Raw genomic sequence first — 21,932 nt, forward strand, 5'->3', positions numbered from 1 at the left:
GTTTACCCCAATAATACTAAAAGGTAATCTCAAATCCTTGCTAGCTACCAAGTCCAAACACACCAGCCTTCTCTCTTTGTTACTTGAGTATATTTTTCTTATCCAAATATATGAATGCTCTACTGCCAAAGTACAATATTATTGTTGGAAATTAAATTCATGTAATCCCTTTATATATCTCCAGGGACGGAGCCATAAATTTATTTTTGGGGGGGCTGAAGTGTATTAAAAATTTTTTTTGTGACGAAATAAATATATTTAATAAGTAAAATTTAGAATCAATAATTATAAAAATAATAAAAACATATAATTATACATACCCAAAAATTTGTTATTGATTAACACTTGAAGTATTGGTAGTTGTTGCACTCGAATAACGAAGAGGAGGCAATTGCATTCTGCGAGTCTTCATCCGTTGAAAACGCTGCAATATTTGCTCATTTTCAATTGTTGCAAAAATATCCTTCTCGATGTATACAACCAGACAGTCATTCATCCACTCGTCTCCCATTTTGTTGCGCAAATCAGTCTTGACAATATTCATTGCAGAAAATACTCTTTCAACAGAAGCAGTCGCAACTGGTAGAACTAATGTCAACTGGATCAGACGATAAACCAATGGAAAAACTGTATTTTTACCAGTTTTAACCATTTGTTGAGCAAGACTTCCCAAATCTCCAACTTCTGAAAATTGAGGATCGCGTTGCACATTATAAATATAATTTCGAAGTTGAGACTCAAGATATAAATAATCGTTACTTGAGAAGTCTTCAGGATATAAATCAGCAAGACGGAGTAGTTTCTGCACATTGAATTGAGAGAAAGAACTTTTTGGATCAAGACATGCTATGCAACTAAGCAATTCCGTGCTAACTTCCGAGAAACGATTATTCATCTCTTGTATAATTAAATCAACAACCTGACATCACAACAATAATAAAATTAATAACTAAGAAAATCTGCTAACAAGTAACAAATGTAATGAAATAATAATTTCAAAAATAATACCTCACAAAAAATTTCCACGCGATAATGATGAAAATTAGTGATGGTTTGACCTCTGCGACTGCGCCTGGCATTGCCACGGATTGCTATACTGTCTTCCATATCAATCACGGGAATCATATTCAACTCACAAAAATTGTTGACTTCATCTAAAATTATTTGCCATCCCTCTTCCCTAAAGTCTTGCAATTGAGATTTCATAGTATCAATCAAACTCATGGCTTGGACAATATTTTGATCCCTTTGTTGCAAAACAAGTGACAAGTCATTTGTGATTCCCAATAAATACTTCATCAGGTGCAATGCAAAAACAAACTCATAATCATTCATTCTATCAATCAAACCCCTGGCCATACCTCTATTGTCAGAAGTGGTGGCATCATCTTGTATATTTCCCAATATTCCAATCACCGAAGCCCACATAGAGGATAGACGAAGTAATGTTAGATAGTGTGATCCCCAACGAGTATCCCCTGGTCTTGCTAAACTAGTTTCTTGATTTTTGCCTTTTCCACTAATAATATCTCCACTGTCTAAAAGTGTAACAATCTTATCATGTTCTATTTGTCTTAATTGATCTCTCCTTTTACATGATGCTCCAGTTAAATTGACAATCATAAAGACATAGACAAAGAATACTGACAATGATATTTCTCTTAGCAACAGCAACAATAACTAACTGGAGTTGGTGAGCAAAACAGTGAATATACATCGCATAGGGATTTTCTTGTAATATAAGGGCCTTCAAACCATTGAACTCACCTCGCATATTTGAAGCTCCATCATATCCTTGACCTCTCAATTTGGATAATGATAATCCGTGTTGCGCGAATAAAGAATCAATTGCATCTTTCAAACAAAGAGATGTGGTGTCAGACACATGTACAATTGCAAGGAAACGTTCAATCACACGCCCTTCTTTGTTCACATATCTCAAAACAACTCCCATTTGCTCTTTCACTGAACTGTCTCGAGACTCATCAACTATTAGGGAAAAATAATTGTCTCCAATATCATTGATTATAACACTTGTGATCTCTGAGGCACAAGCATGTGCCAGATCTTTTTGAATCATTGGAGAAGTTAGTTGATTATTTGCAGGAGCATTTTGATTTACAACCTCAAAAATCTCAGTATTTCGCTGGCTATACCACTCAAACAATTCAAGAAAATTGCCTCTATTTGAAGAACTAGTTGACTCATCATTTCCACGAAAAGCCAATCCTTGCTTCAAAAGAAAGCGGGTCACATCCAGAGCAGCAGTTAAACGGGTGCGATATGCAATATCTATTTCGCGCCCACAAGATCGTAGCACATTTGACACACTATGCCTTTGATCTTGAAAACTTTCAAACTGTATTCTAGCATCATTATGGCAACTATTCACAGCTCCAATATGTTCATTAAATCTTTCCATTGCCTTTTTCCAATTATTGAATCCCGTTTTTGTAAAGGCATCCTCTGCATATCGACCTCCCTTATTTTGTGTTTTGAAAAGAAAGCACCAAAAGCAAAACGCCGCATCTTTCGATATGCTATACTCTAACCATACAAACTTTTGATACCAACTATCTTGGAAACTTCTATGTTGTTTACCAAATGATGTTTTTGGATACATATGGCCAATCGGTTGGCAAGGTCCCCTAGTCAAATACTCTCTTCGGACATGGTCTCGAAGAGAAATATCAAATTTCTCAACTGATTTTCGTAATCCCGGATCACTAACAATATCATTTAAATTCAATTCCACACAAGATTGATTTTGAACTGGTTCACTAATATTAGGCTCATTTGAAGATTCACCACTACGGACTCGTTTAGGTTTAAAGAATCTCTCCATTTTCTGTCACAATTAAATAATTGTGGTTAAATTCAATAAAATTATGCAATTCAATAATCAATTAATTTAAAATTCATATAAATAATTCTTTAATTTAATAATAAATTCATATTACTTATATTTCTCAATTTATAAAATTCATTATATAAAATTATCAAAAAGTTAAAATAAGGTACAACTAAATACCCATATAATCTCTAATTCAATCTCATAAAATTTTGAATTTATATTTACATTCAAAATTTCTAATTCACATAATTAATTCTTAAAATTTCAAATATAAAACTAACAAAATTTTAAAAACTAAATACAACCTAAAATCTATACAATTTCTAAACTAATTTCTAATTTAAATTTAATATCATTAAATTTTTTAATGTAATCTTTCAAATTCTTAAATTACATTAACATAAACTAAATAAAAATTAATCTTAATCAAATTAATATCAAGATACTCAAAATTCAAAAATAATTTAAACATATAATTAACAAAAATATAAAGATGAATATTGTAATTTAAACCAAAAAACTAACCTAAAATATTTATGTGAATGGAATAGTGAAGAGTTGGAGTCTTGGAGCCTTGAATTGAAGGCTTGAAGCAGGATGGTAGAATCTCAACTGAAGCTTCTTGGAGTTCTTGGAGCCTGGCGTCTTCTTCTTGGAGTTAGAGTCTTGTTTGCCCTTTGGCACTGGCGGCGTGCTTTTGCATCAGATGAAGCCTTAGGGCTTCATCTGATGTATTTTTTTTTCCCCTCATTATACAAAACGACGTCGTTCCACTAAAAGTGAAACGACGTCGTTTTGTATTTAGAGGGCAAAAAAAAAAATTCAAAATGAAATGGGTCATCTTCTTCCTCAGCAGTCAGCACGGCAGCGGCTTTCCAGCTCTTCTTCACTTCCTCTGCAGCATTCATGGAGCCATGGAGGATGGTAGATCTGGATCACCGTGGGGGGGCTGGGCTGGCCGCCGGAATCCCCTATATATAGGGGGTTTTCCGGCGGCTTGGGGGGGCTTAAGCCCCCACCAGCCCCCCCTTAAATCCGTGGTTGTAGATCTCCTTTCAAACAAGTTTTATGCATTTGAAATTTCTGAATGTCATGTGGAATTGTAGGAGACAACTTCTGCATTAGATCCCACCAAAATTTATAATTGCTTCTTCAAGCTTGTCATATGTTATATGTCAGAGAATTGTAGCCAATAAGCACAATAGTACACTTCAAAACTATTGGTAGTGCCTAACTTGGCTATGCTTAGGCTTACTAGATGATTTAGATGATCTAGATGATCATCTAGAATTCTCAAAATTCTAGAATTGATCTAGATGATTTAAAAATTTGATATGAGCAGCACATATGTATGTCCATGGTAGTCGTTTGAAAACTAATACTCATTTTTTTTTCAAAACAAATATTTTTTTCCAAATTAAAATAATGATAATCGTCTTTCTACAACCATGTATGCATTGAACTAGAAGTGCCTAACTTGGCTATGCTTAGGCTTACTTAGAATTTTAATTTATTGATACATTCAAAAACTTTTTGTTTCATTTATGCAAAAGAAGTTTTACACACACACACACATATATATATATATGTATATGTATGTATATGTATTTTTTTTCTTATGCTTGTTATATAAGCAATAAGCAGAGATTCTGAGCACATCAATGTTTGTCAAGGCAATGTAAATTGTTTATAAGTTATGGTTCACACTCCAAACATTAAGGATTACTTTTTTGAGGACCAAATTTTTTCCCCAATCAAACTATGTTTTAAATTCTTTTCTTTGGTGCTGGTTAAATGTAAGGTGTCATTGCACAACCTCAAAAACATATTATCAGTCTGCAAATATTATCTATTTTAATCTTATTGGATATACCCAATATAGAAAAATAGTCACTCCAAATGACATTGAAAATAATTAGTTGCGACTCAAATGGACTTTCAAAATAATAAATTTTCCAAACGATTTTTTGCTATCCAAAAAATTATTAAAAGTCATTAAATATTATTTCAAATAAAATCTAAGAAAATAAGCATAATTCAAGACTAATTAATATTGCAATGGAGAGAAATAAGGGTACTAGAGGACAAACTTGAAATTCAAGAAATTTGAGACTTAAAATTTACTATCCCATCGGCATTAGTTTGAGATAGTTAGATATGAGTTTGACCCTCAAACTATTATAAAGTTCAACATTTAGTCCTCCAATTATTAAATGGGCATTTTAATCCTCTAACTAATTAAAACATATACTTATAAATTATAATCCTTCCATCAATTTGAATCATTATGTTCAATAGTACAGTGAAGGTGGTTCTTGACATTTTTTGTGTTATTTCTGTTAGATATGACGACTTAAGTTGATAGAAGGCTATGAGTATATGTTTTGGTTAATTGGAGAGCTATAACTGTCTATTTAATAATTTAAGGGCCAAAAGTTTAAATGTATAATAGTTTGAGGACCAATGAGACATTTTGTCCAAAAAAAATGACAAAAGTTACTATATTGATTTTTTAGATCTACCACTAAATCGACCCATTGGGTTAGAACAGATGGGCTTGAAAGGTAGGTTTGGAAGCCAATAAGGTGGGTACGTTTGTAAGTGGTAAATAGACTAACCCAACACACAGCCGCCTACGGGTAACTTGCCTAAAAGAAAATACAAAATGAAGATGATTTGCTACAAAAATTGGGCCCAAATACTGAGCGATTTCAAAGTAAGCCCGTATTATTTGTTTTCCACTTTGAAATAGTGCGGGATTCTAAGCATCCGTGAGTAGAACGAGAAAATTAGATCAAATCAGAGGGCCCAAAACGGCCCATTTTTTAATAGGTGAGAAGCTCCCTATGATTAGAAAGACCGTCAGGTGAAAATGTTTGACAAGACTTCAACAACCCCAAGCTTAGTAAGGCAAAAAGGAAAAAAAATTTTAGGGCAATTTAAAATACTTAAAACCAAATATTTACTTAATGGAAAGGGTAACAAAAGGTGTTGATTTTGGTACTTCGGCTTGATCTCCGATAGGAAATGATTCCAGTCCAAGGTAATAAAAGCCCTAATTTTTTTTTTGAGATGTATTAATTAATTTTTTTTTCCAAACGGTAACATGAGTATTAATTAATTTGTTAGAATTGGTGGATTGATTATTAATGTCGATTGGAAATTTGATTTTTTTTAAAATCAAAGTTTTCAGGTGTTTGAGCGGTTGATAATGAAAGAGAAGACTGGTGGTAACAGTACTACGACGTTACTCCGGCGAATTTTGGTGAATTGTGGAGCTCAGGTGATCTTTTATTTGTTTTATGCATGCTTTTGTGGTCCTAAGTAACAGTTCTTACAAATTAAGAAAAGTTAAGACGAGCAAATTTGCTATTAAGACGAGCAATATTATGACGTTAATTTTTTATCCTTAGCAATGCGAATTTGCTTACTGTGGGTAGATGGAAAAGTGCTTGTGGATTTGCTAGTTAGAAGAGGATGATCAGAACAAGAGTTTCGATTCTGAAAGCTCATAAATGTATAACTAACACAAAGTAAAAAGCTCGTGTAAACTGTTTTGTGGATTGACTAATGGAAGAAAGAAATTGAGGCAATTCATATCTATTCTCTACGGGTGCCAATGATTTGTGTTTAATTTGTTTGCATTACATTCAAAGTTATCGGTGAAGTGAGGGTCCCCGTGAGAACTATAGAATGAACAACATTTTGGTACGATTATTATCCAGACTTAGATACGGGAGTCTTTTTCTTTTACTGATCGTGCACATATGGCTAAGAGAAAAGGAGGAGTATGGCGCTTCTTTTTCTAAGAATAATGTGGGTGCTTGACGGACTGTTTATGATTAGTTCCTCCACTCCACCTTAGTCTCTAAAAGATAGGGAATAAAATTCAAGAGAAAGCATTTCCTCAGTAAAGCCATCATCTTTCATTCCTAAGGAGCTTCCCTGAAGCTTACATATACGTATAAAAGGTAGCTCAAGTCTTCTGTTATCAGTGCATAAGAAAGCTTATCTTCCTTCCCTGCCCTTATTGGAAAAACTTTGTTGGAAATGGACATACTAAGAAGTTGTGGTCTGACTGTCTATTGTCCCGAGCTTGATTCCATGGAAAGACTATCCATCATTTGGTTCGATCCATCAGTGACAAGAGAAGGCGGCATGACACCCTCCAACTTTGACTTCCCCAGTTCTGTTCCCAGGACTGGCTGCTCTAGTGCAAAATGGAGAGTGGGAAACGGCAGGGCAAAGTGAAGAGTTTGGATAACATAGTTGGGGTGATAAGCCTTTTAGTTCGACAGACAGACATATAATTATAGTTGTTGATTTTGTCTCTGATATCCAAAAAAAAAAAAATTTAAAATATTGTGACTAATGACATCCCAAATTAATGCCACCTCATAAATTCTTTTCCCTCTTGTTTTCAAATGCTAATTGTTGATTAAAAGCTTCATCCCTTCAGTTTGTGATTAAAATGTCGCAACAAATTTTGCATTGAAAGTTCATAAAAATAAAAAAGCAATGTGCAGTGCTATTTGCTTCCTTATCTGACAACCTCCCACCCCAAGAAATGAGAAAGAAAAATGGTTCTTGTGCTGATGTTTGTAATCATTTTGTACAGGCCAAAGCATACGGTAGTTGTGTTGCAGCAAAGATTCCTGTAGTAGAACGTGACATGTGTTTAAAAGAATTCCTTTTATTAAGGAATTGCATGCAGAATGTGGTATGAGACTCATTTTCCGACATGCAAAAGAAAGATAACCTCAATTTGGGGTATTTATTGTCTCTACTGAAACAGACATAAATATATCACTTTGTGTGTGGATACACAGGTCAGAGGAAAAGCCTGAAGCATATCAGAAATCCACTGGAAGCCTCATTTTAGTATAGCTTCAATTCTACTGGTATGATATGGTCTCGTACTTTTGGACAGAATCCAAGCTATACTGCATGAATTTCATTTTTGATCTTATTCTTTGTCCTTTAAGCTGTGCTAATTATCCTTTTTTTCTTTCTATGTTTCATACATATTGATTACTACCTGCAGTGCTGGAGCTTGTATATAATTTAGCAGGAGGAATTTGATTGTTTTCCGGATTGCAAAGGTTGAAATACTCAAAAAATGTTTGGGAAACCATCTTCGTCTCAGTCTTCTGGTTTCTCTGGATCTGGTGCTGTATCACATGTTTATGTCCGGTATCCACCACTGAGGTGCAAAGTTTCGGGATCTAGAAATCTATTTTATGATGATGGAAGTAAGCTGCTACTTGCATCTACGTCTGATCAGGTGATTTAATACGGTAGAAATACTAGTTTTAGTTGTGAGTTTTTACTTGGTAGTCAAATTTCGGGTGATACCTTGATTTGTCGTTACTTTCTGGTGGTGTGAGTAAATTACATCTGTTATTATTACAATTTGTAGGTCTTCTCATGGAAAACTGCTCCATTTGATCCAAATGTCGCTCCATCCTGTGATTCAATAAGTGAAGGTCCAGTGCTCTCAGTTCGATACTCTTTAGATTGTCAGCTTCTGGCAGTCCAAAGATCTAATCATGAAGTTCAGATCTGGAATAGAGAGGGGGAAAAAACTTTTATCTATAAGTGCAGGTCCGAATCAGAACATATTCTGGGATTCTTTTGGACAGATTGTCCAACTTGTGATATTGTCTTTGTGAAGACCAGGTATGAGCTGAAGAACTTCTGACAATATCTTGTCTGTGTCTATGTTTATTAGTTAGGTGTATTCAGACTTTGTTGGATTGGCTCAAAAAAAATTGCTGAGAGTGGTAGATTTGAACGCATGTTGAAGTTGGCCTCAAGATTGAGGTTTACAGACTCTTGGAGAAAGGGTAGTGGCTGAGAAGGGAATGGGACTGCAAAATTATTCATACATGGAGAGTGGGCAAAGCCTGTGCTGACAGCTTAGTAAGATGAGTCTGAGTATGTAACCTGGGTTCAAGATTTTGAGAGATCCTCCAGACTTACTTAGGAATTTCATGGACACAGATGTTATAGGGTTGCAAGCCTTTAGTTACCATGTTGCAAGGCCATTAAATGTCCTCCATGGAAACCCATAAAAACAAAAAACTGCAGACTTATCAGAGAAGAGAGCTGTAAATAAGTTTTGAGATCCTGAAGAATATGGTACCATCTTGAATAGTTTGTGAGAATATGGTACCATCCTGAAGAATATGGTACCATCTTAAGGGTCTCTTCTAGCTTGCTTAATGTTTCTAAACCTGCTAAAAAAAAATTCTTGGATAGCTGTTTAAAGAATTGGAAACGTAATTAAAAGTTTTGAAAACCAAAATAGCTGTTTCGCAGGAGCATCTTGAGAGCTGCTTGTTGAAAATAACTATTTTCAGCTTTGAATGACCTAATAGCAGTAGGTAAAAACAAGCAAGAACGCCTAAACACAGCTGTATACTTTTAAAAGGCTAGAATCTACTTCTTGAGCAACTGTCATTTACTCCAATTGATCCTTGCAGGTCTGTCAAAGTTAACTTGCTTTATTTTGTTGAAGTGCATATGCACATAATCTATTCAATCTTTGATTTGAACAACTCTCTTGCCTTTTGTGCTTTTTGCTTTTGTGTAGTAAAAGATTGTTATGCTTGCAGTCGTGCATCTCCCACCTGGACCACTTGAGTCATGAACCATTTGTTTTATATCCAGAATCTGCTATCTTGTATTGTTGACATGCTATTATGTGTCTATTGTTGAGCAAGCATGCATGAAACATCCTTTTAAATATTATTTCTTAATTTCAAAATGTTTCTAAAAGTGTTACTTGATTACAGTGGGCTGGAGTTGTTCTCTTACAGTTCTGACTCAAAATCACTTACTTTAGTTGAGACCAAGAAGACAAATGTCAGTTGGTATATCTACACACATGAAAGCAGGTTGGTGCTTCTTGCCCAAGGCATGCAAAACAAGAGTTTCACAGGATATCAGGTATAGCTTACCAATGGTTTTAGACTGAAGGCCTCTCTATTTTCTTTCATTTATTTGTTGATGCTGGAACTCTATGTTTTTTTCCTCTGCTTCTATCTTTACTTAGATATTAATTATTGAGATAATATCAACGTCGTACTTGCAGAATCATTAATATTATGACATGAATGGACTACCATTCAATCAAACTGTCCTCATGTAACTTCACAAGGCTACCAACTTATCTTCATTTTATGCCTGAGTCATTAAATAAGTACATTCGAGGATGCTTTTGGTTTTTTGCGCCCCCCCCCCCCCCTCTTTTTTCTCTTAAGAGGTGATCATACTTGTGGGGTTGTGAAATTAAGGGTATAGTAGTTGGTGAAGAAAGTGAAATTTCCACTGCCGAGGAATGGAAACAAGCTATGTTGTTTCCATTTGTTTTATTTAAATATTACAGTGCTAGATGATGTTAATTTTCGACCAGAATTGTTTTCATTGATAATTGTACTAATTATATACTTGGTGATTGCATTTGACGTAATTAGGAAATTGGTTTTGTAATTTAGTGAACTTTGTCTGATGAATTCATGTTTTCAATTGCCTTAGTGATTGCTGGATCCATTGATATTAAGATTAACTTCTTCTATAGCTTCATCTGTTTAACAGAGCTTTAATTCATGTATTTAGATTTCCTCAGCTGGGATTATCCGCTTGCCGAGATTTGAAATGGTAATGGCAAAACATGGGGCTAACAGTAGGCCTGTCCTTTCTGCTGAAGATGTTCACATTGTCACTGTGTAAGATGCTTTGTACTTTTTTATTTTATTTATTAATTTATTTTTTGCTTTCGGTCCTAATCAAAACTTTCCTATAAACTTCTTTTGTCAATTTACAGTTATGGTAGGATTTACTGCTTGCAATTTGATACAGTTGCGATGCTACTGCACTCATATAGGTTTTATCGAGATGCTGTTATACAGCAGGTTAGATCTTGCTGAAAATTGTGTATATTTCCTTTTTCTCAGTATTTACTACTTTAGAATATGTTTTTTAAATTTCCTATTGCAGATAGTTAATTGCAGTGTTTTGTAATTGTATTTTAGCCTGCTGCTTATTTTTACAACTTTAATATGATGAGTTATTTACTGTCATGATTTTGATATTTGTCCAATGATTATAGTCAATTATTATTCTGAATAATATCTGTCAGATTTTAGATGAAATTATCTAAGTGGAATATATAATGTAGAATGTGATTTTGAGATAGGAACTGCAAATGATTAAAGCCTATTGATGCAATTGCGAGAGGTTGTCTGTGAAAGCATATCCACACTATCTTTATCGTTATGATGCACTTGGCAAGGAAAAGTCAATGTTGTCAACTAACCACTTTTGGTAAAATATTCAGTTTTATTGGTGTTGTGCAAATGGCAGTTCTTGGTGATGCTGTTACATGGATAGCTGTTACATGGATTTTGGATCATCGCCACTTTTAAGTTCTATTTTATCTTCAATCTCTTTTGGTTTTATTCAATGCTTGTCATCTTCTGAATAAAACTTTTTTCTGAAATTGTACTAATAGAAAGCACTGTTGTCATCCTGCCATTTTAGTAGGAGCTAATATAGCTCATGATATTTGTGAAATGTCAAACATGTCTGTGGTTCTGCTTGCGTCCTCAAAATTTGTTCTTTCTTGTACATTTCCTGTTCCATTAATTATGTTTAAACCCTGTTATTTGTAAAAAGATCTGGCAAATGATCTTAGATTAAATTTCACCTAGGAAGGAGTTTCCGTGTTTATCTGGACTTGCTCTGAGTTTGAACCCATTCCAATTGGCACACTACGGTAGAATAAGATTTTCGTTATTTGTTCATTCCATCTTGCCTTCTCTCTGATTTTTCCACCTTTAATGGTTTTTCCTTTGTGTTTTCAGGGCTCTTTGCCAATTTATTCTAATAGGATTGCTGTCAGTGCAATTGATAATGTTTTGCTTGTTCATCAAGTGGATGCGAAAGTTGTTATTATGTATGACCTATTTGCAGACTCTAGAGCACCCATATCTGCTCCACTTCCTCTTTTGTTGAGGCTTTACCCTAGAGCTGCTTCCTTGTGTTCCTCATCAACTAGCAGGAATTCTGATGCTTTAGAGACTCAAATTTTAACTGATACTGAATCAATTACTTATGGAGATGGCTGGTCATTTCTTGTTCCTGATCTCATATGTGACGTTACTAATGGGCTTTTGTGGAAGATAAATATAGATTTGGAGGCAAGTTTTTGTGGCTGTTTACATTCTATGTGTTATGATCTGTACTTTTGCTGTGACAATTTGCTTGATATGTGTGCAGGCCATTGCTGCCAGTAGCTCAGAAGTACCATTTATTTTAGACTTCTTACAGAGGAGGAAGTTAGAAGCAAATAAGGTAAAATGTTCATTGCTTCCATGTGTGTTCTGTGTTTATGATACACACGCCGTGTGCATGGTGCATTGATGATTGCCCACGACCTTTTACGACGTTGTCCAGTCTACACCCAAAGTTTCATATAACATGGTAATTGTAATTTTACCTATTTGTTGTTTCAGGCAAAACAGTTGTGCTTGGCAATAGCTCGAGCTATGATTCTTGAACGCAGACCAGTATCTGTTGTTGCTAGGGCATTGGATGTTTTAGTCACTTCTTATTCACAGTCAATTAAAACAAGGAGTAATGATAAGAGAACAAAAGCTGAAAATACTTCAAATTCTGGTGTTTCTAGTGCAAATATCGTTGATGATGCTAACAATCGTATTGATGCATCTGGAAAATCTGTAATAGATGAAACAGTGAGTAGTGGTCTCGAGAATGAATCCATTGAAAGATCTTTTGTTTTAACTTCGGACTCAGACGACAATCTTAGTGCTGAAACACAAAAGATCAATTCTCTTAAACTTGATTCTTCGAGTGGTAAAATAGATGGAGGGCACTCTTTGAGGGCTGAATCATCTAGTGCTGCAGTTCATCAACCTTTGTCACAATCACAAGTTCTCAGACCTGGTGACACACCATTAAATGCTGGTGCTTTCGATAATCTAGACTCCCAAGTGACTTCAGCAGTGATTTCACCAGATGATTTGTACAGTTCTGTGTTTGCTCTGGTTGAGGAAGAGATGATAGGGGATGCTTCCTACTTGGTTGCTATCATCATTGAGTTCCTACGCAGGTACTTCTACGTCATGTTATTTATCATGCATATGCTTTTCTGCTCTTATAGACTTAAAACAAGTCACAATTCTTCTAGACGTAGAGACTTGTTGAGGAATATGTTCGTCTTCTTTCTTTTAATTTTAATGATTATGTGAAAAGAAGTATATAATCATCTTACAGAATAAAGGTGTAAGATGTAACTTTTTTGTCTTTGATCTCTCATTTTAATTTTGTGAATAATCTTGGTTTTCTTGTTCCTCTAAATTATTTTTAATCTCCTTCATTGCAGGGCTAACCTGGAAAAGTTAAAATTACATCCAAATATATATGTCTTGACAGTGCAGCTGCTTGCAAGAAGTGAGCGTCATGCTGAACTAGGATTATTTGTCATCAATAAGGTTACTTTTCATATATGTTCATTCAAGAAGTTATGGCACTTGCATCTTTTGTACTTTGGTTACTTAAAGTTCAACAATGGATTCATTTTACTGCAGATCCTTGAGCCCTCTCTGGAAGTTGCCTTGCAACTACTTGAGTCAGGTCGTCAGAATTTTCAGACAAGAAAATTGGGCCTTGACATGCTTAGACAGCTATCTTTGCACCATGAGTATGTGTTGCTACTTGTGCAAGACGGATATTATCTTGAAGCGTTACGTTACGCTCGGAAACACAAAGTACCCTTTTTTTCTCTCTTGATTATAGTTCTATGACTAACATGCTTCTCGATGTAGTTCATGGAGTGCACTTTGTCTTACATCTTCTTCCAACATGATTCATTTGCTTGATCTATTCAGAATAAAGTATCCTTTTATTCTCCCTTCATAGTTTTATGTCGAAGCATCAACTTCTAAAATGCAGCTCTTTGTCTTCCATTGAATTTATTTAATTTCTGGATAGAATAGGAATGGCCTTTAAAAGAAAGCTCAGTCTTACACAATCAAATGCCATTAAGCTCTGTAAGATGTGTTATGGGTAAAAAGAGTGGTCAGAGTTTCTTGCCAAGGAACACGGCTACATGCATATTTGTGATGACTAACTTTGACAAGAGTGGCATGTGGACAACTATCCTCCCGTCTCGTTGCTTCTCTGAAGAATTTAGGGAGTAAAAGCTCAACTTTTCTATGCCTTCGCTTAATAGTGGATGTAGGTAAAGGAAAGAGACAATGAGCTTAGGGTTTGGAAATGGTGGATGTGATCATGCATATTTACTTACATACACTCTAGGGCAATACAAGCATTCAACGCTCAATTTTCTTCTTAATATAATTCTTTTACTTCAACACAAAAATATGTTTCTGATTTGACATATCTGAAGCATGATTGGACATCTACATGATGGAGGCTTTGGCATTTAAATGCTCTAATCGGAAGCCAATTTTTGTAAAGTTTTTGATTTCATTTAGGATAAAGAACTAAGATAACTGTGGGCTTGCTTCTGACCTGTAAAGTTCTCTTTTGGAATCTTCTTCTGCACCAGTTTTTAATTACCATTGCACATGCATGAGAAGAGCTGAAGCCAAGAGCATAAATATCTCACCTTCACAATCCTTTTAAAGAAGAACTCATGGTATTTTTCAGGTGACTACCGTTCGGCCTTCCTTGTTTCTGGAAGCAGCTTATTCATCTAATGACCCACGGCAACTTGCTGCAGTACTCAGATTCTTTTGTGATTTTATTCCTGGGTTTAAGAACACTTCAGATCACCACACATTTAACCGTGTTCTTGCTGAAATGAGTACATCAATAGTTGTTTGAGATGTCCGTATGGAGATGCCTGCAAGGTAGCTCAATGTAAATTATGGAGAGATTGATGCCTCAGTTCTTGAGGTTTGCTTTGGTTGCCGAGGTTTTCTTCCGTGTTGTATCAATTTCTGTCTCAAAAGAATGCCTACATAAACAAGTGTCTGAGCAGTGAAGGCAAGTTAAAATTTTGCTTCTGAAGGCAGTGTATTCGTGTTGGAGGGTCAATTTATACGTTGTTATACTGTAATATTTCTCTCTCAGGAGTTTCTATTATATACTAACATTTCTTTTTCATCTGAGCATCTCCTCTCTGCACTGCAATGTACAGTGTCCTCATGAGAACGCTTGGATCTGCAAAACATTCATTGCCAGTATGTTATGGCTGGCTCTGCCAATATCAAGTCTAGTATCAGCATTTTACTTCGAACAAATCGACTTTCCAAAGCAGAGATTGTCAACAGAATTGACAAAATAAATACTAACAGTTGGGAGTAAAATGCTTGCTTCAAGTAATTGGTGTCCAACCGACTAACAGCTGGAATAGCGAAAATCACAGTTCAAGGGTCTGTTTGTTTGGAAGGAAAATATTTTCCAGAAAATGTACAAACAGACCCTGAATCAAACGGACCGAAATGTCAAATGGGACGAAAGAGAGAGAACTGAAATAATCTAGAAAGCTAATGCTAAGAATGATCGGATGAACAATTGGATGGTAGAGTAATTCAATTCATTTCTCAAATAAATCTGACCTAACTCGATAGCTGAATTCAATTCATTCGGATGATAGTCCTACCAAAAAGGGTTGCAAGACAAAATTTCAGTAGTTTTACGACTACTCACTAGTATCTTTTCAAGGACAGATAGATAATCAAGAACAGCTTCAGATTCAAACCAACACACCTATCAAAAAGTGGCTTGACCTACCAAGGCTACCGCCAATGACATTCAACCGGACCTTTCTAATCTAGCTTGACTATCAAGAAGAGGATCAAATCAGTAGTATTAAATATTAATGGGGCCAGGACACCCACAGATTATCTATATGGAAGGCCAACACGTAAAGGCGAAAGCTGTAGTTTTAAGATTTCAGGCATCAAGGCCACGCACGCCTATAGGTTCTGGACCCCAGTATCCATGAATTCATTGAAGAATACTCCAACTAAGCATAATTTGGCTTAACAAGTATAGGAAATTTTTAGGATTTCTCCAAAAAAAAAAATCACAATTCCTGTTTTAGAAAATAGGACTGCAAACTTACCGATTCGAGTCGGATTTTGGCCTAATCGAGTCGAGTCTTGATTTAGTTTTATTGAATTCGAACTCAAGTTCGAGCTCGAAAAAATAAAAATAATTATATATATATATATACTCGAGTTCGCAAGCCGAGCTAACGAGTTTAATATTTTGAGCTCGAGTCGAGCTTGACTCGACAGCCTAAGAGAAATTCTAATAATATCATTGATAAATTTCATTTTTGCCAAACTTGCACTTATGTTAGTATTAACACGATGTAATTGACACAACAGATTTGCCTTGACTAGTTAGGCTCGTTCATCTTGTCTAAAGGAAGCTCCTATTCGAGCCCTTTTTGTAGAAATGTGCCAGGGGCCTATCCAGGCTTTGGATTGGGAGAATCATTTCCGTTCTATATATATTACCCAAATAAAAAAAAAAAGTCATTCCCCAAGACTTACCAAAATAAAATTGTAATGTAATTCTCCAAGATTTAAAAGAGTATATAAGAAGCAAATTCATCAAAGAATTAGCACAACTTATGATCTCCAACAATTACCGGGAAATCTAATTTGAGATTAATTGAATAAACATGATACTCTCAAACGTTTGACAGCAGTTGTGATCATAATATACTTGAGATGTAGAGGTTTTTTTTTTCTTTATTAATTACATCTATTTGTATTTATTGGGGAAACTTCAATTTCTCAAAATGATACATCTATATTTAACTCCATATTTAATTCGATATGCTTAGATTCTATCTTATCATTTCTTGATTTCTCATATCGCACACCTAATGACTATCCACCCTTCAAGAATAAGACCATATAAATTAGAACATTAAAAGGTTGAACACATATTTGAGCATCCAAGCCATGTACCATTTTGTCAGCACCTAACAAAATATTGCAGTTCTTTTTGAGTCTACAAGGTCCCACGAACCATGTCCATAATGATATCATTATCCAGTTGATGTGTAGTCTGGTTGTGCTTATTATCATACTACTGATGAATTATCATGCATGTGTCGGCAGCAGCAGCTAATCCTTTTTCCACCTAATGCCATCGTATAAAGTATATCTGCTTTGTTAACAAAAAGCAGAAGAAAAGAAACTTAGCCACCACAAAATTGATGAATATGGGTCCAAATTATTATATGTAAAGTGCTTGTATATGTGTGTATTTGTGTAGTTCGAGAATCTAGCATGGTACAAGTTTTATTAACGTGTTTGCTGAGAATCTATTGGTGCTTGGGGGTACAAATGGTTTTTAATAATAATAATAAAAAAAAACATCTAGATTTTGTTTTATTAGCAATGTTTAGTATTGAAGGGAGTCAAATCAGCATCAACTCCTCTATTTATACTACTCTAAACCAATGTTTTTAAACTCGGACCGGTCAGTGAACCGGAGAGGTGGCCGGTTCGCGGTTCGACCGGTCCGACCGGTCCAACCGGCCGGTTCAAAGGTTCACTGTTTTTTTTTTTTTTTTTTTTTGTGTGTTAAGTACTAAGCAGGTTTCATTCTACACTTGAACTTTACCAACATAACTTAATTTAAGTTATGATAATAATAAATTTTCTAAAAGTTATACACAAAACATGGAATGATAAATATAATTAAAATATCATAATTCACCACAAGTTTTCATAAATTCATTATAAACATAAATAGATACAATCCAAATGTGCACCAATTATCACAAATAAAAACACAAAAAATAAATAAATTAAATATTGAAATTCTTTTACAACCCTTAAAAAAATCCATAAAAGAGTTCAAGTTAAAACAAACTATTTGAATAGCAAACTTTTATCAGTGGCATGATAAGCAACCACACCACCTTCACAATTTCATCAACTTAAGCTGAAAAAGTTAAAATTTTATTATAAAAATATAAATCTAATTGCTCAAACTAAAAAAATTAAAATTTTTTTAAAAACAAATATACAGTTAAACTCATAAAAAATTAATTGCTACTAAACATTACTAATTAACATGTTATATTAAATTCAATGATCCTGTACCATTAATTATTTTAAATTCAATTATCAATAGCTTCGATTATGTGCCAACTACCATATTTTTGACCAACCCAATGTTATTATTTGTAATTCCTACCCAATTCCTACACGGATGTGCACTACTTTTGCAAAAATTTCATCCTTAATTAATCGATAAAAATAAAACAAAAATGAGGGAAACATATGAAAATTGAGGGGAAAAAGAAGAAAATGCAAAAAATCAACTAAAGATAATAATATAGAAAAAAACCTTGAAAAGAAAAAAATTAAACTTACTAAAATGTTGGAAAACAAGAAAAGTTGAAATTTTCAACTTGTTTACAATCTGCTAAAGATAATAACCTGATAATAATGGTGAAGACTTGAGAAAATCTTGTTGTGGATATTTGGGTTAAAAATGGTTAAGAAGAAAAATTGAAAAAAAAAAATAAGAGAAGAACTTGATGTTTTAATATATTTTTTAGTCAAGTAGAATTCTCAACAAACTTAAGTACAGTCTAGCGGTAAGATTGTCATATTTAAACTTGGAGACCCAGGTTCGAATCTTAGCTACACCATTCTTGATATTTTGTTGAAGGATTTAAAAAATCGCCGGTTCACGGTTCTTAACGGTTCGCACGGTTCGTCCGGTTCGTCCGGGTTTCAACGGTTCTCCATGAACTTCCGACTTTAACATTAGACCGGACCGGTGACATGGCCGGTTCGCGGTCCAACCGGTCGAACCGGCCGGTCCGGTCCGGTTCTGAAAACATTGCTCTAAACATGGGGTTCCTACCAACTTTTATTGGTACTCTTATTTCTTGTTCTTCTAATTATTTAATCAGTGCCTGTGTATGACCTATGTACTTTGTACAAAACTGCCCAAAAAGAGAATGAAGTTATCCCTGTCTGTCGTTTACAAATTTGTAGGGTTGGGGCAGAAATTATGAAAGTTGGAGATGAATTAAAGGTTACGTCTACGGTGGAAAGTTCACTTTCTGCCCACAGTAGGCAGAAGCAATGCAAGGAGGCCAACTGTGCTCTGTGGGGACGCACAAAGAAATAATGTACCGGACACTGGAGAAAGCGTTGTGCTTGGATGAAATAATGCAATACATTTTAAAATGATAATAAAAGCCCTCTTAAAAATTTATTCATCATCTAATGCCCAATTTCCACCGTAGATGTAACCGTATTTTTCCAGGTCGTCATGTTTTGCAACATCATCGGGTTCTTCTTGTTTAAGCAAGTCTTGTCTGTCTGTGTACTAGCGTCCGTGAAATAGCTACCGAAACGGAAGGAGGGCTTGGGATACGAAAAATGAGGGAGACCAATAGAGCAATACTTGCGAAGTTGAGTTGGAGAGCTATGCACCAGAGGGAGTCACTGTGGGTACGAGTTCTTAGCAATAAATATAAGGAATCAGGGGGGGCTGGAAGAAAATACTTCGTTTGGAGGAGTATAGAGGAGGGACAGAGAGTGGTGAGGAAAGTAGTGAAATGGAAAGTGGTCAATGGAGCGGACGTTAGTTTTTGGAAGGACGTTTGGTTATTAGAAAAGCCGTTAGTGGACTTGAGTGGAGGGGATGTTTCGACAGGAGAGCTGCATAAGAAGGTCAGGGACTACTGGGTGGTTGGGGAGGGATGGAAAATGGATACTTTGGAACTTTTACTGCCCATCCAAATATTAAGTAGGCTGTCGGAAGTCCAGTTAGCAGAGGAAGACTCCGACATGGATATGCCAGTGTGGACCCCGGACCCCAGGGGAGTGTTTTCAACAAGAACTGCATATCAGTTGGAGTGCAATGGAGCAGTACTTGCTGATCATCATGGTTGGGCTCGCATTTGGAAGCAAAGAGGACCGGGTCGTTGGCAGTTTATATTGTGGTTAGCTAGGCACCAGCGACTGTTAACCAATGCAGAAAAGAAGCGGAGGTACATCCAGGAGGCTAGTTACTGCAAGTTATGTGGGCAGGATCCGGAAATGCAGATACATGCTTTACGAGACTGTCCTTGGGCTAGGAAGATATGGTTCAGCCTAGTTCACCCAAGATATTGGGAGGAGTTTAACGGCAAGAGTGTTGAGGATTGGATAGACTGGAACCTAAAGAAGAGGAATATTGGCAGGTGGGATCATTTGGACTGGCAGGCCGTGTTCCAACAGGTGGTATACTTAATATGGGAAGGCAGGAATCGTTTTAACGTCAATGGGGATAGCAGTACAGTCGACAGTTTAGAGAGGACGGTCGCTGCAGTGTTGGAAGCTAATCAAAGAGTACTAGAGAGGGAACTCGGGAGTAAGAAAAGGCAAATTAGGAACATTGGGTGGGATAAGCCGGAGAGTGGTTGGATAAAAGTTAATGTAGATGGGGCGCTTAGCACCAGGAGTGGTATTGCAGGGGCTGGAGGGCTATTACGCGATGAGAATGGGGTGTGGATTAGCGGATTTCGGGCAAACCTAGGACAACGGACCATAACTGAAGCTGAACTTTGGGCGATCTGGTTTGGAATGCAGACAGCATGGGAAAAGGGGTACACGAAAGTGATCATTGAAACTGACTCTAAAATGAGTTTAGAGCTCATTGACAAAGCGGCAACGGAGAGCCCCCTTATGGTGACTATCAGCCAAATCCGGAACTTAAGGAAGAGACAATGGCAATGTGAGGTAATACATCAATGGAGGGAAGGCAATATGAGTGCGGATTGGTTAGCTAAGAGTGGATTGAGTCTGGAGGAGAGGGTCCAAGAGTTGGCTTCGCCACCAGAGGAGGTGAGGAAGTGGTTGGCATATGATGTCCTAGGCGTTGCAACTCCTAGATTAGTTGGCATGTAATGGGTCTAAAGCCCTCCTACCAAACCAAAAAAAAAAAAAAAAGCTACCGAAACCGTGTGGAAGTCTTGTCTGTCTTTAAATTCTCATTAGTCTCCCAAATTTTGGATATATGAAAAATTTTGGCTGTAGGCTCTTTTTTTTGTTTTTTTTTTTTGGGATTTGTTAAAGAAGGACATTCCAATATATTTTTTTTAACAGAAAACTCGCTGACCCGAACCTGACCCGCTAAATCGAAATGGGTCAGGATATTTGACCCGAACCCAAAAAATTTCAGGTTGGAGGGTTGACCCGAAATTACTCGAAATTTAATTTTAATTTATTAATTTACCACTGTAATTTTTAATAAAGCCAATTTTGCACAAAACTAATTACATAATCAAGTAATAAAAATTTAAATAAATAATCCCAAACCAAATCTAAAATAAATAAAACACCGTAAAAGTGTATTATCACAAACCAAATATAAAATAAATTAAAACAGTATAAAAGTAAAAAATAATATAATACATTATTTGTCCAAATATAATAATTTTAACTTCACACAAGTTAAATAAATTCATTTAAGATTAAGTGATTAATGCCTTTGGAAAAAAAAGAATAACTTAGTTTAGTTAGATAAAATAATTTTTATATTATTAAATTATTTTTAATTCGTAAACGGGTTATCGGGTCACCCACGGATTGACCCGTATTCGACTTCTTTTCGGGTTCATCGGGTTCGACCCGGTTCTGATCCAAACCTGCGAAACCTCAACCCAAACCTATTAATTTCGTATTAGACTCGTATCGTATTTTCAAATCATGTCGGAAATTGTCACCCTTAAGTGGACTCAAGGAAGTCAATGGGAAATTTGGAGGGGGCTGAACGAACCAACACCGAACCAGATGGATGCCTTTATACTCACTAGTGAAATTATAATTAGCATTATGCTTCTATAATTAGCAATATTAAATTGGACACCAAAAATTCTCTAATTATAATTGACATTGTACTCCTATAATTATGATTGTACATGATATATGACAATCACAGTACATTTCATAGCTTTGAAATCGGAATTGATATTGCAGATGAGTAATCACAAATATAATTGAAAATTTTGTTTTAAAAACAAAACTAAATTTGTTGGTGCCTAATTATAAAC

General features: G+C 35.5%; 2 protein-coding genes across 3 annotated transcripts; one reads left to right on the forward strand and one right to left on the reverse strand.

Moving 5' to 3' along the window:
- Nucleotides 1-313: 313 nt before the first annotated feature.
- Nucleotides 314-2,845, reverse strand: LOC113773682 (zinc finger MYM-type protein 1-like). The gene is made up of 3 exons (XM_027318306.1): nucleotides 1,768-2,845; nucleotides 1,009-1,643; nucleotides 314-919 (listed from the first exon to the last, which is right to left on the reverse strand). Exons 1-3 carry the CDS (start codon nucleotides 2,843-2,845, stop codon nucleotides 332-334), a joined length of 2,301 nt encoding a protein of 766 aa, XP_027174107.1. The 3' UTR covers nucleotides 314-331.
- Nucleotides 2,846-5,751: 2,906 nt separating this feature from the next.
- Nucleotides 5,752-15,010, forward strand: LOC113775346 (regulator of MON1-CCZ1 complex-like). 2 transcript variants are annotated; one of them, XM_027320178.1, is made up of 15 exons: nucleotides 5,752-5,897; nucleotides 6,041-6,137; nucleotides 7,473-7,574; nucleotides 7,684-7,755; nucleotides 7,899-8,138; nucleotides 8,274-8,533; nucleotides 9,652-9,805; nucleotides 10,475-10,584; nucleotides 10,683-10,770; nucleotides 11,722-12,057; nucleotides 12,137-12,211; nucleotides 12,373-12,989; nucleotides 13,263-13,371; nucleotides 13,468-13,647; nucleotides 14,552-15,010. In XM_027320178.1, exons 5-15 carry the CDS (start codon nucleotides 7,974-7,976, stop codon nucleotides 14,726-14,728), a joined length of 2,271 nt encoding a protein of 756 aa, XP_027175979.1. In that variant the 5' UTR covers nucleotides 5,752-5,897; nucleotides 6,041-6,137; nucleotides 7,473-7,574; nucleotides 7,684-7,755; nucleotides 7,899-7,973; the 3' UTR covers nucleotides 14,729-15,010. The 2 variants fall into 2 exon arrangements, with proteins under 2 accessions (XP_027175979.1, XP_027175980.1); XM_027320179.1 differs by having other exon boundaries at nucleotides 6,048-6,137.
- Nucleotides 15,011-21,932: the final 6,922 nt, after the last annotated feature.

The sequence above is a fragment of the Coffea eugenioides genome, chromosome 6, assembly GCF_003713205.1.
Source record: "Coffea eugenioides isolate CCC68of chromosome 6, Ceug_1.0, whole genome shotgun sequence".
NCBI lineage: Eukaryota > Viridiplantae > Streptophyta > Magnoliopsida > Gentianales > Rubiaceae > Coffea > Coffea eugenioides.

Excerpts from the sequence above, each read along its gene's own strand:
- LOC113773682 (XM_027318306.1), bottom strand. The coding sequence starts at position 2,845 with ATGGAGAGATTCTTTAAACCTAAACGAGTCCGTAGTGGTGAATCTTCA. Across the intron at positions 1,644-1,767 it reads TGGAGCTTCAAATATGCGAG|TATTCTTTGTCTATGTCTTT; the intron begins GTGAGTTCAATG and ends TATCATTGTCAG. Across the intron at positions 920-1,008 it reads GCGTGGAAATTTTTTGTGAG|GTTGTTGATTTAATTATACA; the intron begins GTATTATTTTTG and ends TTGTGATGTCAG.
- LOC113775346 (XM_027320178.1), top strand. The coding sequence starts at position 7,974 with ATGTTTGGGAAACCATCTTCGTCTCAGTCTTCTGGTTTCTCTGGATCT. Across the intron at positions 12,212-12,372 it reads GGAAGTTAGAAGCAAATAAG|GCAAAACAGTTGTGCTTGGC; the intron begins GTAAAATGTTCA and ends TTGTTGTTTCAG. Across the intron at positions 13,372-13,467 it reads GATTATTTGTCATCAATAAG|ATCCTTGAGCCCTCTCTGGA; the intron begins GTTACTTTTCAT and ends ATTTTACTGCAG.